Consider the following 19,384-nt stretch of genomic DNA (forward strand, 5'->3'; position numbering starts at 1 on the left):
ATTATTGGGAATTTAGCAATATTTGGAAGACTACAAGGAGTTCACTCCAGTTGTTTGAGGTTCACTGAAGATGCCCCTCTGTTAGCTAAAATCATAATGCATAATAATAGATTAAGTATATTGTTGACATCTGTTTTAATTTTGATCTGATTTTTTCTGAATGGAATAGCCTTATTTTTTTCCCCTCTAAAATGTGTGTAGGCGCAAACTGAATTGGAGTGAAATTTCATAGTAACCATTTAATTCCACCTCCCCAGCACTTGATTTAAAAGGGAGCAAAGTTTCTCAAAAATCTAAACTTGATCCTAGATTGGAACAGTCTTCTAAAATACTACAGTATTCAGAATTCTGTGAACAGGTTTTATTAAAATGATATGTTTCATTGTTGCGTTTATTCTCTCTGTCTTTTTTCCTCCCTCTCCATCTCTGCAGCACAATGCTAAGTTGCATCAGCAACATCAGACCCAGAGTGCTGAGAAGCAGCTGGATGTGCTTTCATTGGCCCACTTGCAACAGCGGAATGTGCCTATTACTGATGATTCCCCCAAGTATGACTATAAACGTGTACAAGATGGGGAATATGGTAAGGATCAACCCTCCTTGGTGAAGACCAGACTTACTTTATTTTCCAGTAAGGAGAGAAATGTTTTGTTAGAGTAGGGTAACTGGGCTCATTACCTGATTTGAAAAGTCAATAGCAGCATAATTGTGAGTTTTACAAAAACACACTCAGGCAGCCATTTCTTATTTATTATTACATTTATATGCTGCATGCTTACAAGCTTCAGCTAAATATAGAGATCTTGGATAATGAGGAGGGGGAGAGTTCTCTGGTGATTTCATCAAAACAACGAGAGTGACTTTTTTTTCTTTTTGTTTGCTTTTTTTTTTTTTCTCCCACGTGGTGTAAGTGGGAGAATGGCAACAGCAGACTTTAAACAAATAGTTCTATTTCCACCCTTAAAACCTGCCTCAGATCATGGAGTAAAAATAATTGTTTTTGAGGCTAATTTCAGCATTTTTTTTCTGGTTTTGTGAGGTATTAAGGATGGAAAAGGGGATGATTTGCATCCCTAAGACTTCCTAGTGTGTTCCATCTGAAATCTGCATCACAGTGAAAAAAGAATCCCAGCCACCTCTCCCTCTGACAACAATTTGAAGCCATTTGGAAGCAGGCAGGGCCTTCAGAAGCCTTCAGAAAACAGGCAGGGCCTTCAGAAACTTTCAAGGTTTCTGAAGTCCCTGGTTGCCTCCAAATGGATATAGGCTATGTGAACTTCATACAAGAGGATCACATAGTGTATATTTTGGTACTGGCTTTCGGCAATTGATGCCAAGACAGAAGGCTCTGTTTTGTCCACTCCTCATATTAGGAAGAACCTCCTCTCTAATAGGGTGAGCTCTATATACCCAAATCCCACTTGTTGCCTTTGGACACCATGGAGAATATTAGCCTCCTTCCTCCATGTTGTTTTTTGCATATAGGATTCTCTGAGGGAAGAGAGGAGAAGAACCATTTTGGCCTTTTAGTTAAGAACCAAAATATTTTCAATCGGGTCTTATTCACCAGTCACCATGAGAGTTAGCTGATGGAGGGATGAGACAATTGGATTCCAGTGTAGGAAAGAAGCCTATTTTTAGCAACTTGCAGCAGGTTCCATGATGTCACTAAATAATTCATAACAGTAAAAACTTTGAAGAAGTATTGCCAGCCAGAATAGACTAAATAATCTAAATAATAGAATAATTAGGCTAAATAATCCAGTAATCCCCAAATTTGTCTAATCTCCAAGTTTTCCTATATGCTGTCCTCTTTTGTAGAGCAATGAAAGTTTAGGTCTCCTGGATATGGAGCTGGGGAATTGAACTTGAAGGAAGAAAATCTATTATAGCACATGCATTGAATGGACGCATGTAATACAGTTAAAGCCAGTAATATATCCTTGTTATTACCTACGTGGGGAACTGTGAGTGGTATCTCCACAGCCATTAATCTTCGTACTTCTTAGATTTTTCACATACCCAGCTTCAAGTATTTGGTGGAAGCTGCAAATTTTTGTGAAGTCTCCAGCAGTATATTACACAAACTGGCAAGATCTTTCATGAGAACATGCTATTGTTATTCAGTTGCTAAGTTGTATTTGGCTCTTCAAGACCCACATGGATCACAGCAGGCCAGACCCCTTGTCCTCCAGAGTTTGCCCAAAGAGAAGTAACTACTCCCATATAACAATATCATTTTAATATGTTTGTGTTCTTGGATACCTCCCTGTGCATCCAAAATACTTGGCTTTAAAATAATTTAGTTGAGCATTAGTCAGATCAGTGCTACATGATTGGTTGATTGTCTTGTTGTTCAGGTGGCTCCACTGAATAGGCCACCTTGTAGAAATGGAATCTATGACCTTTTTCTTGCTCTTTGCAGTATTCAAGCCATGCCAAGCCACTGTCTTAGCATTGTACAAAGATCAGACTCTTCAAGAGGAAGTTTCAGGAAAACAACACTGTGGTGTCCTGCTAGACAGGACTTGCTTCTACGCTGAGCAGGGTGGCCAGGCGTCTGATCAAGGCTATATGACGAGTGGCAGACAGCAGGTAAGCTTTTTCCCAGGCAGAGCTGAAATTATTTCCTGATAACTCTGGGAACGAGCTTCCTTGAAATGTATTAACCATCTTGGTTGCAGTCTCCAAACTACAACACTAGTTTATTTCTTATCCACATCTTCTTGCTTCTCTTTCAGTCTTTTACTGTAGCAAATATAACCAAAGGGAAGAGAAAAACTCACTACTTATTTGTATTAAATGCAGAAGGTTTAGCTCTACTGATCTTAATCTGTACTCCTCCCAATGTTAATTTAGAAGCTTAGTTGATTGATAAATAGCATTTGTTAACGACTAAAATACTTAAATGCCCTGTAGAAGAATGAAAGAACCTGCTGCACAAAATCATGAAGTGTCTATGTTAACAGTTGTGTCTTTTTCCTACTTTTGAGGATGTACTTTTCCCTGTTGAAACAGTACAAGTATTTGGTGGCTATGTAATCCATGAAGTCTTCGTTTCAGAAAGCCTGAAGGTTGGGGACCAAGTACACCTCTTTGTGGATGAGGTAACAATCTTTTCTGGGCAATTCCTATAAAACACCTGGGTCATCAGGGTCTTTATAAATATGCCATACTAAAAGTTTATATTGGGTGGGAAGTTAGAAAAACACATTGCACGCTGGGCATGACCAACATTTCAACGGATTAAGATATAGGATATTCTATGTTAGTTTTTACCATTGTTGATTTTGCCTTAACTGTCATTCTTCCAAGTAATGAACTCAAGACAGTCAAGACTCTGTTTGCTCAGGTTCAAGAAGCCCTTTATTGAGTGTATCATATCAAGAGTTAGAAAAGTGAAGCTAGCACTGAATGATTCCGGCACTTAGGAATAATTAAAAGAATAGAATTTCCCCACATACACCCTGTATCTTTTAGATCACATGGGCCAATCAATTCAGCCAGAGGTTCCCACTCAGCTCCGACAGGTGTCCGTTGACATGACCTTGGTTCACACCCTGGATGGTAGATGTTTTGACCAGCAGCTGAGGCACTACATTCCTAAGCTTCCCCATCCCTCCTCCCATGAATGGCAACCAAGAAACGAAGCAGGAGTAAGCATGAGAAAGAATAGCTTCAGCTTAAGTCGTTTTGCAGGTTGACACTAACACTATATTCCTTTTGACCAACTCACAAAGATTAACAAATACAGATTTACAGAATCCACAACCCTGTGTGTTCCCTAATGATTCTCAAATATGTGACCTATTTAAATAAGCAAGGCTAAGATATGCAAATAAAAAAAAATTCAGTAGAGTAACTTTGTTATAGTAAGGCAAATTCCATCATTTTGGCTGCTTAGGCAGTTCTTTGAGAGACCTTAGCAAATTATTTAATAATTGTTTAATTATCAGGAGCATTATTTAGAGTATCAAAGAGTTTAATCACTATCCTGCAGTGAATATCTTAGAAAACAAGTATGGTGACCTTCTGATATTGGGTGAATTTATATACGAACAATACACAGTCTCTTTTGGACAAAAAGACCAGCTATGAAGTTGGTGTTCTAGTACAAACAATATAAAAGAACACAGAGATAACCTTGGTGAAGGAATGGATGAGCCTGTTAAGGGAGGAGAAATGGCAATTCATTCCTGAGGTGAAGGGCATAGAAACTAAAAAAATAATCATGCATTGATTCTTTTTGTTACAGGACAAACAAGACAGACCCAAACTAATAGTGTAGCTTTCAGGATTCTGTCGTCATGTCCTATAATAGAGTAGCATTCCCGGAATCCTTCCAGTATCTATTTCTTGACCTCACCCTACCTCAAAGAACTAACAAACAAGTATGTTTCTTTGGGTATGGGGGTCTTCAGATATTGCTGAACTATCAGTTTCAGCATCCTTCATTGCCCTTTAATTGGAGCTGCTAGGGCTTCTTGCTCAGCAACATCTGTAAGGCCAGAGGTTCTTGACTAGTCAATTCAAGAACATTGGTGAAGGAAGGGCTATAGAAGTTATAAACAGCGAAATTATAATCATACACTTAATTTGTATCTCCAGAGGAAATAGATATTGGATAACAAAACTGGAGGGAAAACCCTCTGCTGAGAACATTCCTAGACAGTATGATTTAGGGGTGTAAACTTGCATCGTCACGACGGCATCTCATGACGTATCGGGACTTTTTTCCCCTTCACTAAACAGGGCGGGGGCATGACACATCCGACCCACAGGCCATGAGTTTGACACCCCTGGTATAGTTAGTGTTTTGGTAGGTAAATTAAGAATCGGCAAAACTTTGTGTGTACAGTCAAGTGTTCAAAATGATTTCATTATGCATTAAAAACTTTTTTCTTTTTCATTGCCAATATGTTCAGTTTTATTGTAATGTTTTGCAATACCAGCACCCCTTATCCAGTGCATTGCTTTTGTTTTCAGGCCCAGAGGCTAGCTTCCATGAGGAACCACACAGCTACCCACTTGTTAAATTTTGCACTCCGTCAAGTCTTGGGAGACTGCACAGAACAGCAGGGATCCAGTGTGACTGCTGAGCACCTGCGATTTTTTGTCAACACCAAGGTGCCTGGTATCCCCAAAGTACTCCACATTTAGAGCAGGGAGGATAAGAAAACTTGGAACACACCTAGAAATGAGCTGCAAAAGTTAGTTCAACACCTACTATCTTGTCCCCTAACACAGGGGTTCCCAACCCCCAGGCGTAGCCAGTTCAGAACCGGGCCATGCAAGTGGCGGGTGGATGAGCACGCGCACCCAAAGCTCTATTTGTGTGATGCCCACTGCTTGTGTAGATGGAGCTGCATAAATGCACACATCTCCCACTCACACGGAACAATCTCCCTCCACACCAGTCCACCAAGCTAAAAGGGTTGGGGATCGCTGTCCTGGCATATGAGGAGTGAGGCAGCCTTTGGACTTCCATCATTGTTAGCAGTCCTGGTATTGAAACAGTGTTTTTATTTAATAAATGTGTTTGCTGGCCATCTCGCTGTATTCTCCTTCTTCCCCCAACACTGAATGGCTGCCAGTGGCTATTTAAATTCTGTTAGACTTTGTCATTCTCCTATGCGCTGCTTGGGGAATCCAAACATGGGTTAACTTTGTCCATTAGCCTAAAGACTGAGTTACATAATTGTTGACCATGCCTCCTCTGACTGGGATAGTTCAGTTTTTTAACTCAGTCCAGCCTTAAAGAGACGCAAAATTTTTCTCCTCTAGGATAATAGACAAAATTAGCTCATTTGACTTGGTTTTTATCCTCTTTTTAGTACGTTTGAGTATAGGTTGTTGTTGTTCATTTTCCTCAATTTATAGAACTCGCGGTGCCTTGAGACTTTAGCGGCTGCAGGAACGTGCGCCTGGAGACTTACTCGTCGGGCTCCTGAATGGGTCTAATCAGTAGAGGGTTGGTTCACTGCTCTCTTTCCTGATAAGTGGCCGTGGTGACAGTTGATTTGCCACTCTTGTGTTGGTGCGGGGCTCAGCAACCCACTGGTACCACCTCCCGTTCTCTTCGCCTGCCGCTGAGAAAGGCAGCGTGACCTTGTCTCCGGCAGCCGCGGTCGCAATTGTTAGGCGTGGGTCGCTGTTTCCAGCACTTTGGGAGCCTTGCCACCGCCGTGCGGTTCCGGGTGAGTCAGCCGCGCCATTTCGGTCGCTGACGTTCTGCCCCCCCCCCCCTTTCCGGACAGGGAAAGACAGTGGCCATGTTTTTGCATGCACTTTTGAATTTCGTTCTGATGCAGGTGCTGGCGCCAGCCATTTGAACCGTTAGTGCCTTCGCGCCAAATCAGCAGCAGGAAGGGGTGGAGCTTGCCTTGCGCGTTCAATTGTGATTGAGGAAAGCGTGAGTCATTGTGCTGCAGAAGTCGGTTCGCTGCCATCATTTAGCACCGTAATGAGACAGCTCGCCAATTTATCAGATGTTTCCCCTGGTTTCAGAAGTGAGCTTGAGCCTTTCAAATCTCTCCCACTCCCCCGTGCATTACTATGGCCCATCATTCTGTTTCTGGAGGCAGCGATGGAACTCCCAGCTCTTCCCCTCTGCACTCTAAGACCACTGGGCCCAGCACCAGGGTGGGTAGGTCCACCACTAGGGCCTCTAAACATAAATCATGTGCACCATCTGCAGCCCTGGACAAAGCTGCCAAGTGCAAAGAGAAGGCCAAACCATCAGCCTTGGCTCCTGGGCCTACTGCTAGATCCCCTCCTACTTTAGTGGCCAAGCGCCATTCCCCTGTTCCCTTGATTCCTCCAGCGGGAATCCAGGGCTGGTCCCCCGATCTTCCCACACCATTGGGGAGGGGTGCAGACGAGGGGGATTTGGGGCCCCGATCCACCCCAGATCTTGTAGCATCATCCATGGCCCCTGACCAGCCTGCGTCCCGCCCTTGAAACTCATTGCTTTGGCATGTCCCATGCTTGGAATCCCCAAGCAGCGCACAGGAGAACAACCGTTGACTTACCTGAACGGTCCTTCTATGTGTGCTGCGAGGGGAATCCAAACCCGCCCTCAGCTTCGGCTGGTCCGGGCACCTGGCCCTGTCTCAATCTCACACGCACGCATTGTATTTACTTACCTACTTCCCTTCTAGTCTGCTGATTCCTTTGCTTCTCTTGGATCGGCTGAGCCTTCGTACAAAACTGAACTATCGCAGTCAGAGGAGGCATGGTCAACAATTACGTTCCTCAGTCTCTAGGCTAATGGACAAAGTTAACCCATGCTTGGATTCCCCTCGCAGCGCACATAGAAGGACCGTTCAAGTAAGTCAACGGTCGTTCTTTACCATGGAGGAAAATTTGGTAAATGGGTAATTTGGTATAGACAATAAAGGAGAGATAGGATCAGCAATGGGAATAGTGAATGTCTTGTAATATGGGTTTTTGCCAGTTCAAGGATGGATAGGCCCCAGCATTGAGGAAAGGCCCTAAAATAACAGTGTGAGGGAATTGTGTGCTATACAGGAGCAAATTCAATGTATAAATGGAGGCGGAGTGATGTAGGCAATTTAGTTTTGGAGCATTTAAATATAGATTAACATCTTAATGTGTAACATGCACAACATACCATATTTTTCAGAGTATAAGATGCCCTTTTTTCCTCAAAAAAGAGGCTGAAAATCTGGGTGTGTCTTATACATCGAATACAGCATTTTTTTGCCTCCCGAGGCCCCGCCTCCACTAAAATGGCTGTGCAGAGCCTTATGGAGGCTTTCAGAGCTCCTGGGGGCTGGGGAGGGCAGAAATGAGCACAAAATGGGCCAGTTTCCCCAGCCCCCAGCCATAAGGGTATGCATGCAATATTTTTGACAAAAAATGGGCCATTTTTTGCTCGTTTTTGCTCCCCCCCAAGAGCACTCTGCAAGCCCCCCCCCCAGGCTATTCATGCCTTTTATTTGAAAAAAATATGGGCGTTTTTGCGATAAATGGGCCGTTTTTCGGAGGTTTGCAGAGTGCAAAAACTTTTTTTCCTTTTGGAAAGCTCTTTAACTGATGAGAATTACATTACATGCCAGCAGGAACAAAGTCTTAAGGTTTGTCAGCAATTTCCTTCTCCAGCACATGGATAAATACACCTGGAAACATTTACTTACCTACGTACTGTCTCTCCCTACCTATCTACTGTATTTCTCTCTCTTTCTATTTCTCTCTCTCTATCCCTCTACCTACCTACTCTACCTACCTACTGTATTTCTCTTTCTTTCTCTCCCTCTCTATCCCTCTATCTACCTACTTTTTTATTAATTTGTCTCTTCAAAACCTTGGTGCGTCTTATACTCCGAAAAATACAGTAACCCACCAGTTGCCATCTAATCCTAATTGCTATTGTGAATACTTGGTGTTTTGACACTAAAAGCCTAATAATGTAAGTTTTGTTAGCATTCTCTTACACAGAATTTGTGTACATTGGCAAACAAATCTTGTATGTAGTTTGATTCAAGAACTATTGATTCCAGTTTTTAGATGAGAACTCTGAGGCTTAAAAATCTAGCAAGTATTAACAACTAAACTGAATCTTGGAAGCTAATCATCCACTCTCTTGGATTCTACAATACATTAATCTTCATGCTGTGTAATACTGCATCTTTCTGATGAAGTATATTTTTTTCACCAGGTCCCCATAAAAACAGAGACTCTGCAAGAGGTAGAAAGTGTGGTCCAAGAGTTGATCAAAAGGAATGAAACTGTTTATACAGGAAAAACTCCTCTCAATCAGACCAGTGATGTTCTAGGACTCCGGAAACTGGATACGGTAATTTGGCAATGACTAACACAAAAAGTCTTAAATAGCTAAAGGCAGACCCAAAGTGATCTCAGCCAGGGTAGGCATTTTGTTTTGGAGACATTTGGAGTCATTCCTGAGTAAAAATTTATGCTCCTGAATGTATTTTGAATCAAAATGTCTAACAATTATAAATATATGCATTTTAAAAGTGAGTCCAAATTTACAAAGTATTCTCTCCGTTTGTTTTGCATTTTAATGCATATAATTTCACCAATCACTTTTTACTAAATTCTGCTGTGGGTTAACATACAAGATGGTCCTTTGAAATTAAAATCCTGACCTATAAAGAACTGTTATATGGTTTTTATCTCTAATTTAACAGGGTGGTTTTTTTTTTTACCTCAGGATAGATAGATCAAAGGATGTGTCTGTGAATGTTAGTGATTAATTTTTTGGTACATTTCAAATAAAACGTTAATAAAAACCCTAGAAAAACATGGAATACATTTTAGAGCATTATATCATACTCTTCAACGATTAAACTAGGTTTGTACAGAGAATATAATCATATTCATCTGAAGTTATATTTCCTGCATGATCAGGACTTGCAGTTATGCAGAATTCCCATTTATGCCTTGCCTGTAACTGTTTTCAGCCAAACACATTCATTTTCTTCTTATGCAAAGTTTGGAGAAGCATGTTTGAGTGACCTCTCTGTCTGTTAGTCTATAACTCCCAAATGGGCCTTAGGGAGCATAAGTGCTGCAAAATATAATTGACTAGATTTCAAAGAATATTGGGACTAAATACATTTCAAATAGCCAATATTGTGTATAGTTATTTATGCTTTCTCTATAGGTTCCTGCTTCGGAATCCTATTTCCATCTAAAACTTGTTCCTTCCCTCTTTGGTTTAGTTCCCAGCCACAAAATACTGAGCATTCTGAAAAATAGAACATTTGAAATTGGTGGAATTTGAGAATCTCAGAAACTGGTAGCCAAGCATTTGGCTGTTATTGAAAATATTGAATTTGAATTGAATTGAATTTATTTCATTTATATGCCGCCCTTTTCCCCGAAGGGGACTCAGGGCGGCTCACAATATATCAGGTTCAACCATTTTCCACTTGTTAGTAATATCTTTCCCATCCAGCATCAATTGTTCAGGAGCATTAGTGGCCATAGCACATGATCTAAACCTGTCCTTTGGTATATGCATGTGATGCTGACACAAACAAAGGTGGCAGGGCTCGAATTGTGCTGCTATGCTGTCACCTTTAAGAAATATGGGCAAATGAGTGGAGATAGTGCGTGCAGACCTTCCCACAGATTGGTCTTCGGCACTTTCTCAAGGGTGCTGCCATCTTCCACATAATTATGTCCATGTAATAGTTGCACTCACCAGTTGCACGGCCAATATTGCCATGTCAAGTAGTCTTCTCCGAAACCTTTCAGGTGTATCCCGATCTGGTTCGTGTAGTGTCAGTAGGTATCCCAGTTGAAAAGATCTTGGCTGAGGATTCTGAACATGCAATGAATACCTCGGTGGAGCTGTGCTGTGGAACGTAAGTATTTTGGTCCCGTTTCTTTTAAATTGAGATGCTCTGCACATGCCTTGACGTTGTGCGTGGAAAATGGGTTTCCTCAAAAATCCCAGTCCGCTTCCCAGTTTCAGTGGGAAGACCAAGGTCTGTATAATTTCAGCAGTCTGCCACAGCGCTCTGCTTCATCTTAAACTGCCAGGGGTCTTGGCAGCTCCCTCGTGCGTTTTGATAGTGAGACTCTTACCTGGGGAACCTTCATTAGCAATATAACATTGCAACTTACTGCCAAAGAGACGGGTAGCTTAAAAATTCTGTCAAAATACAGATTTTAGTTTTTGTTTTTCTTCTTCCTTCTTGGTTATTTATTGCAAGCACTTAAAGTTCAGCACAGATGAACTATTTATTGACCAAATCTGATAGGGTGGTTTGGCTTTAGAAGTTGGGAGATGCCCTTTTAGCCATGGCTCACATAAGGGGGAAGATTGGAGGCTGTCTTCTCTCTGCCATTTACTGTTCCTTAGACTTATACCAAGGGCCTTTATATGTACTGAGATGGGTTTTGGATTTCTGGCTTCTTCCAAAAAACATAGCCTGTTTGCCGGTCTTTCTCTCCTCTCCAGACACCTTCTGCAAACAGGAGATGTACAAGACTTCACCATCATTTCGGAGCGGCAGGCGGTTAAAGGAATCAGCCATATTGTTGCAGTGACAGGAGAGCAAGCCAGACAAGTAAGACCTCAGTGAACTAGCTGCGGGACTTTTACAAAGATAGAGAAGCTGATACTGTTTAAACAGGCCCCAGGATCTGCTGTCCTCCTTTTGTCTCCCTTTGATCTGAAACATTTGTATTGTCTGGAGAGGAGTGGCCGGAGGAGGCCCTTTCCAATGCTCACAGTATCTACTCATCTGTGCTCCAGCCCCTTAGCCAGAAGTGCTGCTGAGGCTTCGGCATTTGACTTAGGAGACCTCTCTGCAAACCCTCACCAATTCCGTTCCCTTTCTTCAAATGCAGAAGGGTGGAATTGCAAGGTGAATTGACTCAATTGATGCACAATTTGAAGACTGGAAGAGCAGGTTTGGCATAAAACATCCCTGGCCTGATTTGATTTGTCCTCCACTGCTGTCTTGCAATCTACTGGGAAACCTGCAATTGGTGTTTGGAGAAATCTAACTAGATTTGTTTCAAATACAAGGTGGAATAAGATTTCTTAATACGATATTAATATCATAACCATTCTAAGCAGATAGAATAATTGCTAGGACCAGTTCCTCTCCACTTTGCTCATGCTTTGTCTTTCTCCATACTTAAGCAGGGGAAGGACAAAATACACATGAAGTGGAGCTGTACAAGGAACACCTTCTGCCCAGTGGTGGGATTCAGCCAGTTCACACCTATTCGGAAGAACCGGTTGTTAACTTTCTAAGCAGTTCGGAGAACCAGTTGTTGTTAGAAACCCCATTTTGTTTTTTCCCACTTTACAGCACTAATCCTGTAAGGAAGGCAGGAAGGAAACATTCTGGTGTTGTTTTTAGCCTAAACTTTGTTGCCCTGATTACAGAAACTGCCTCTCCGGTTAACCCTTATTACATTGTAACAGCTAAGGAGAAGCGCCCATCGACGTGAGTGATGTTGAATTGGCCACACCCACCCAGTCATGACCACCAAGCCATGCCTGCCCAGTTAGTCATTAGGGCAGAGAACCAGTTGTTAAATTACTTGAATCCCACCACTGCTTCTGCCCCTTTTGTCTGTGTCATATGGTAGATTTTTATAGAAAAGATGGTAGAAATTAGACAGGAGTAGCTTTTAATAATAAAGACTATTTCTTTTCTTCAGTTGTCATCTCTCCCATTCAGCTTTATCCAGAACTCCTGAAGCTTTTAGTCTGTGCAGTGCTTACTTTAGTTTAACTATAACTGTCCCACCAACATACATACCTCTGAGAGCAATCTCCTTTCCTCCTCTCATTACTTTCACCTCCCCCTCTCCTTGGAATGCATTATATCTGTTAATGAGATTTATGGCTTTTTTTCTCATCCCCAGCAACCCACTTTATGCTCTCCTGAACAGCAGCCCTTTCCAGGGGTCCAGCAAACAAATAATACACCATTGATACAGTACCTCTGTTTTTATAGGCTCAGGATATTGGCCAGTTCTTGGACAAAGAAGTGGATTCACTTGCTAGCCAAGTGAAATTGGGAGGGGCCACTGTTAATGAAGCGTGGCAAATCCGCAAGAACGTTGGTCATCTGACTGATGTGAGTAGTGCCTGCCTCAGAAGAATTCATGGGAGGTTTATTTTAGTACTGCCACATGACCTTATTCTCACATTATTCTTATTCTCTCATATTCTCCTAGTCATCAAGTAAGCTTATATTATCTGATACTTGTTGAATGAATGGAAATATTAGTATTAGTCTTTGATAGTGTAAATGTTTACTGAAGATTGGCCTTCCCCCCATTTGAGGTCAATATGTTCAGCATAGATACATGTGTCATTAATCTGGAAGAGTCCTGGTGGTGCAGTAGTTAAAGAGCAGCACTGCAGGCAAATTCTGCCGACAGCCTGAAGTTCAATCCTGACAAGATTCAAGGTTGACTCAACTTTCCATCCTTCCAAGGCCAGTAAAATAAGGAGCACATTGTTGGGGGTAATCAAATAATGCTTACATTGCAAATTGCCCAGAGTGTTGTAAAGTGCTTTGAGGCAGAATATAAGTGTAAATGTTATTGCTATTGCTAACCTGCTTGAAGGGCTTCATTTTTTCTCTCTGACCATCATCCTATTTCCCTTCCTTTGATTTCAGTAAAATGACTGGCCAGTAATATAAGCATGGAGCAGCATGCGGGAACTCTGACACAAACAGCCGACAGCTTTATAGGACCCACTAAAGACTTTTTTATATCAATGTACATCATGCCAAAATGTCTGTTTGAGAGTAAAATTAGGGTTTACTCACTCAAACAAATTCTGTCCTTTTAACTACAGATTATTATTTTTTTAAAAAAAGACAAATTTTCTGCCTTCAGTTGCATTGCTTGAAAATTATTTCTTTCCCCCATCCGAAAAAGAATCTAAGAAATGAAAAGGCATAATGGAATTGATTTGTTTTACAGAGGGTGGATATTACAAAGATGCCTCAGTGGCAGAAAAGGAAATTGCAGGCTACTCTCAAAACACTGCAGCAAGCAGCCAACAACGCCCATAGGAAAATGGAAATCAGACTGGTAAGGATCTAGCAATTCTTCATTTTATCAGGCATGACAGAATTTCATAGTAAGCTACAAAAATTAAATAAGCAAAGAGCCATAATCAGCTATGAGGGCCAATATGCCAATAAAGCCAATAAAAACAGAATGTTAAACCCGATTGGGACGAATTTTGAGCTGGAGGTTTATTATGCTGACTTCAGATTGACAAATATTGTAATTACACATATGTATAGAAATACATTTTTAATAAATGAACAAGAAGTGTAGCAAGTGACACCATTCCTAAATGAAGCCACATCCTTCCATGATATGTAAACTATCATATACTTTGAATAACTCAGGGGACTGATCCAAGAGAAAATCCATGGCAGAATGCATAGCATTCTCCACCATTGGTCATGTTGGCTGGAACGTCTGAGACTTGCAGTTAACCAACAGATAGCTTCAGCTACTATATAGAAACAGAAGGGAAAATGTTGATGAGATACTTGTTGTGGGGGAAGGTGAGTAATCTACTAGAACGAATTCTGAGTCTGGTTATCAGGATTCAGCTTGTGATAGTTTTGTGAGAAAGAAAACAAGAGCTCAAGAACAGATTAATAGTTCTTTAAATAAAGCATCCTCTAGAGATGAGTCTTTTTTTATACTTAATTTCATGATTAGTTTGTAAAGAAAAAACCTAACTGCTTTCCATGATTATCCAACTTTAAAAATATTAGTGAGGAAATAGATCACTGATACACTACACTACTCTATTCTGGTGTAATATGGAACTGTTAATTTTATATGTATATGTATATAAAAACTAGAAAAATGGATGTTTTATAGCAATTATTTTATTTTATACATACATAATCCAAAGGCTTATACTCTTGCAGCAGGGTTTCCTGTTTGTTTGTTTTTTTAATTGCTATTTTTAAAGTAGTAATTAATACAGATGTCACTGTGATATTTCATTGTCAGTATCACTTCTCTTATGGTATGCATTTTATATCTGTTACCCAACCATTATTAATGCATTTTGTACATTCATTACTAGGCTGCAGAGAAGGTGCAAGGCTTGCTGACAAAGTATTCCAATGAGCCAGTCATCATTGATACTATTTCTACTGAGTCACCCTATGTGAGTTTTAAGCAACTGTGGATTTCTCTTAGAAAGCAGCATACCATGCTGAAGTTGTTTTGGCAATCAGCAGATTAAACTGGCTTCCTCAACTGTTAAGCAGTTTAGAGCAGAGGAAGGCTCACATCTGAACTGCTCAAATAGTTATTGTGGGCTAGTTGGTTCTGAACCCTTTAATGATTAGTTTCCTCCTACTTTTACAATTCTAGAGTTATGTAAGCTAAAAATCTTCTTTTTGCACCTGTTGTTAATTTCTCCTCAGTCCAGGGTATCTCACACTGCTTTATAACATGATACAATTTAAAATATTGAAGATTTCTTCTGCTTCTTAAATTCCCTGATTAAAACAATTAAGGTTTTGAAAGTGAAGTTTATATTTATCTCTTGATTCTGTCCTAGATCTTGATGAAAACAGTCAATCAATTGTGTAACAAAGTACCAGGGGCTTCTGTGATGTTGCTTAGCTCACAAGCAGCAGGCCAGGTGTTCTGTGCTTGTCAGGTATCCAAGGTAGGTGGAATTCCCTGTGATTCTGCAGTTTCCATTATTCTGAAAGGATACAAGCAAAATCTTCACATTCTTTGAATGAGAACAAATTTTGAAATTTGTTTTTTCATTAGAACGCTTTTTCAAAATTTTCTCTTAATTTCACATGAAGAGAAATTTTTAATTTTCATTTTTTAAAATGGCCCTAGTAAAGTACTAGAATGATGGTTTGGTGTAGAAGTTAACACATCAGGCTAGAAACCATGAGGCTGTGTATTCTAGTCCTACCCTAGGCACAAAGGCAGGTGAATGACCTGGCTCGAGGGTACAAAAACACACAGTAAAAATAGTTCATTTTTCTCTCTTTTGAACAAATAGTAACATCTTTCAGTAGAATTACATCACCATCATGCCTAAACAATTTTATAAAAATGAATTAGTAGCTGTGCAACATTCATATACAAGGTTATATGGTAGACAAACATTTCAGCTTTTCATTCCATTTCAGACTTTCACTTTTAGTTACATGTAGGAATCACATGTTAGAGATTATTGTTGTTTTGCACTTATATGGTGATGGAATTTGGCCAAACAAGTGGGAGATGCTAATTAAGGCAGGGTTAACATAAGAAAAGATGATCAGAAGAAATGATATTAAAAGAATGGTGGGCACTCTCAATATCCTGTCTCTGCAACTATAGGTAATGAATTATTTCTTAATTAGCTTCTCTTTTGCTCATCCAAAATATATTATCCAAAGAATGTCCTCTTCTAAACAACCATATTAATTTACAATATTTTGTACTGCTTTCAGAAATACGTGAAATCTGATCTTTGAATGTACTAATATGTGAAAAAATATCAGTGGTAGTTGATTTATATCAGGATTTTTCTCTTAGTGATTACCATATTTTTGGAGTATGAGACGCACCAAGATTTTGAAGAGTCAAATTAAAAAATTGTGCACTCTGCAGACCTCCCCAAAACGGTCCATTTTTCGTGAAAATGGACCCGTTTTTTGTCAAAAAAAAAAGGGGGGGGGCATGCATAGCCTTTAGGAGGCTTGTAGAATGCTCCTGGGGATTGGAGAGGCAAAAACAAGCAAAAAGGGCCGTTTTTCACTCATTTTTGCCCTCCCTAATCCCCAGGAGCACTCTGGAAGCCTCCTAAAGGCTATGCATGGCCATTTTTGCAAAGGGGACAGGGTTTCAGGAGGCAAAAAATGCTGCATTCAGTGTATAAGACGCATCCAGATTTTCAACATCTTTTTTGAGGGAAAAAGGTGCGTCTTATACTCCGAAAAATATGGTAATTAGATTGCCTTTATATACCAATAGTCCTTGACGTACTACCATTTGTTTAACAACTGTTTGAAAGTACAACAGTGCTGAAAAAAAACTTATGAGAGTCACAGCATTCCTGGGGTCACATGATCAAATTCACGCATTTGGCAATTAGCATGCATTTATGAAGATTGCAGCATCCCAGGGTCACATGATCATCATTTGTGGCCTTCCTAGGAGGCTTCCAACAAAATCTATGGGGAAAGTCAAATTTGCTTAATGACCCCACGATTAATAACCATGGCAACAAAATAATAAAATCAAGTGTGACTCAATGACCTCATCATTTAGCGACAGAAATTCTGTTTCCAAATGTGGGAATAAGCTACCTTAAATCAATCCATGCTTGATTTCCCTTAATGTCTAACAAAGATTGCAAATTGTCAAATTATTGTCATTTCTATATAAAATGGACAAAAGTGTTTTTTTATGCAGTCTCAATTTAATTCATTAATATTTTCTTGCCACAGACCATTTACTACCAATAAACCACCACCTGTCTATCTTTAGATACCACCTTCTGTCTATCTTTAGATACAGGCAGGATATATAGATTAGGCAGGATAGACGGACGGACAGACAGACAGACAGATATCCTACATATCCTGCCTAATATATTTATATCTTGCCTAAGGCTGAGAGAGTGAAACTGGCCTAAGTACTTAGTTTTCCAGTCAAACACACACATATACTTCCTCTAATTTTCTACTATGTAGATATAATTTGCAATTATTCACTCCATTTTTCCATATTCCTGACTAACAGCTTTATTTTGGTTTTTATTACCTTAAATTTTCAGAATTTTATTCCTTGTTTCCTCATACAACCTAATATTCATAAGAAATCATGTAGGCTCTCAACTGACAACAAAATATCATCTACATACAAAAGTACATATAGTCCATAATTCAGGACTATTCATATTATCATACACTTTCTCTAAATCAATTAATGCACAGTGCAGTTCTTTTTTCACTTGAATACATTTCTCAATTACCTGCTGCAGAGCAAAAACCCAATCTTCATTCTTGGCAGCTCATCTATGTTCTATTAATTTGTTCCCCTTCTCATAGAGTTTATTATCAAAGGCTTCTGCAGCTGACTGGGCTCTCGCTGTCTGTACTCAAATGGGAGGCAAAGCCGAAGGTTCTGGAGTTGTAGCGAAAGGCATGGGGAAGACCGATGATGTACAGATGGTACTGGCGGCAGCCCGGGAATATGCAAAGAATGTATTTTGATGCTTGCTTGTGAGGAATTTGGATGTTCACTTGAATTACAGGGAATCCTAATGAGATTTGTACATTATGGTCCTGCAACCTTTCGGATTCTTCTGTATTACTGGACTGGTAGAATGAGCTGCTTTGGCTAGCCAATGTAGATAAATAACTTCCTTTGACCAGTCATGCGAGGACAAGGCAAGTCAACCATACATGTAAATATAATCAACCTCTCAGAATAGCCGCTAAGAAAGAAATGACTATATTTCTTTGACAATAAAAGATATAAGTTGGCTGGCTGCAAGAACATGCTTTTTTATTCAATAGAACAAAAAGTTTCGTATGCTGTCTCATTGGAACCATTTTCCTGACTATGCAATGGAGCAAATTATTTCCAGGCAAGTATGCTATCTAGCCTTTCTCTGGCTGGTTGTACAAATTTTGCAAGTAAGAATTACTTTGAAGGGAGCTTTTGCTGTTTAAAGCACTTCACACAAATAATAATTCTGGTGCAAACCACTCTGAACTTCTTATATCCAGATTCATCCTGCCAGGGTTTCCTAATCATGCCTGGATTAATTTTAAATAGGTCACATTTACCACTTTTTTTCAACTCAATTTTTTATCCTATCCTTAGCCTTTTTATATTGCTCAGAAATCAAGACTATTTGTTAACTTTACAATATTTTTTGGGGCACAGAGGATGGAGTACTTGTGGTTTTCAGAAAAACACTTGTAACAGACCGATTGATGAACAAATTTATCAAATTTGAGCTCACCTTCATGAAGTCTCATAGTACCTGACCCTTTAAAGCCTCAATTGCAGAACTGCTCTCTTGCCATTTGATGGAAAGTATCAGCTGAGACTTTCACATAGACTCATGGTCTAGCCATGAAATGTTTTTTATAAGAAAAGACTGATGCTGCAAATTCATAATGGGAGCTAATGAATCCTTCCTGGAAAAAGCACAACCTCTTATTTATTTACAAATTCCAATCTTCCTAAAAGTGTTCCTGGTGATATTTTGGCAATCAGGATTTTGAGTTTTCTTAACTAAATTTCATTTCATTTATTGAATTTCTATGCCGCTCAATCCTGGAGGACTCCGGGCGGCTTACAGAAATGAAAAAAAGGATTTAAAAGAATTATTAAAACAATGGGACACAACAAGTTAAAAAGGAACACAACAGACACCCAATCAGACGGGCTGGACCACCATCAAGGGGTCAACAGCCCCAGGCCTGCCGGAAAAGCCAGGTTTTAATGGCTTTGCGAAAGGCCATGAGTGGGTAGGGCCTGGATCTCCGGGGGAGCTCATTCCATAGGGCCGGAGTGGCAACAGAGAAGGCAACAGTAAATGGTACATTTCTGTTAAATTACCCCTATCAACAACAAAGAAGGAAAATACATACATGTATGTGTGTCCTTAATTGCAATCAAGCACTGTCCCAATACATGTTTAACTAGCAAACCTATAGAATGTTTTACAATGTAGAGTCTTGGGAACTATATGAAGGCACCTTTCTTCCTTGCTTCAATCAGCACTGGTACATTGGAAGTGAAGGAAACTCAAAATCATTGGGTTTGTTCATGCTTCTGAAAACAGCAGAGCTAATGTTCAAGATGTCTTTGTTTGGATTCTGTGAAGCAAAACAAACAAAATGTT

At 40.0% G+C, this 19,384-nt stretch overlaps 2 protein-coding genes across 5 annotated transcripts in view; one reads left to right on the forward strand and one right to left on the reverse strand.

Moving 5' to 3' along the window:
* Positions 1-18,014, forward strand: part of AARS2 (alanyl-tRNA synthetase 2, mitochondrial) — a 29,230-nt gene extending 11,216 nt beyond the window's left edge. The window contains exons 11-22 of one of the 3 annotated variants that reach the window (XM_014054119.2): positions 433-583; positions 2,426-2,595; positions 2,994-3,107; positions 4,987-5,127; positions 8,681-8,818; positions 10,246-10,355; positions 10,955-11,063; positions 12,471-12,593; positions 13,453-13,563; positions 14,588-14,671; positions 15,071-15,181; positions 17,574-18,014. In XM_014054119.2, the coding sequence (XP_013909594.2) occupies positions 433-583; positions 2,426-2,595; positions 2,994-3,107; positions 4,987-5,127; positions 8,681-8,818; positions 10,246-10,355; positions 10,955-11,063; positions 12,471-12,593; positions 13,453-13,563; positions 14,588-14,671; positions 15,071-15,181; positions 17,574-17,738 (1,527 nt within the window). In that variant the 3' untranslated portion in view covers positions 17,739-18,014. Of the gene's footprint in view, positions 1-432; positions 584-2,425; positions 2,596-2,993; positions 3,108-4,986; positions 5,128-8,680; positions 8,819-10,245; positions 10,356-10,954; positions 11,064-11,251; positions 12,372-12,470; positions 12,594-13,452; positions 13,564-14,587; positions 14,672-15,070; positions 15,182-17,573 lie in introns of those variants that run through there. The other 2 variants (XM_087717922.1, XM_014054120.2) reach the window with 2 other exon arrangements.
* Positions 14,369-19,384, reverse strand: part of LOC106539337 (uncharacterized) — a 35,845-nt gene continuing 30,829 nt past the window's right edge. Inside the window, exons 19-20 of one of the 2 annotated variants that reach the window (XR_015696955.1) lie at positions 17,498-19,358; positions 14,369-15,220 (exon numbers count right to left, since the gene is read on the reverse strand). Coding sequence is in view for 1 of the 2 variants with exons in the window: in XM_014054116.2 (XP_013909591.2) it covers positions 19,257-19,358 (102 nt within the window). In the remaining variant the exon portion in view is untranslated. The remainder of the gene's footprint in view (positions 15,221-17,497; positions 19,359-19,384) is intronic. The other variant, XM_014054116.2, reaches the window with a different exon arrangement.

This window comes from Thamnophis sirtalis, unplaced genomic scaffold, assembly GCF_051295495.1.
Source record: "Thamnophis sirtalis isolate CommonGarterSnake01/CBP01778 unplaced genomic scaffold, rThaSir2_p1.2 scaffold_6, whole genome shotgun sequence".
NCBI lineage: Eukaryota > Metazoa > Chordata > Lepidosauria > Squamata > Natricidae > Thamnophis > Thamnophis sirtalis.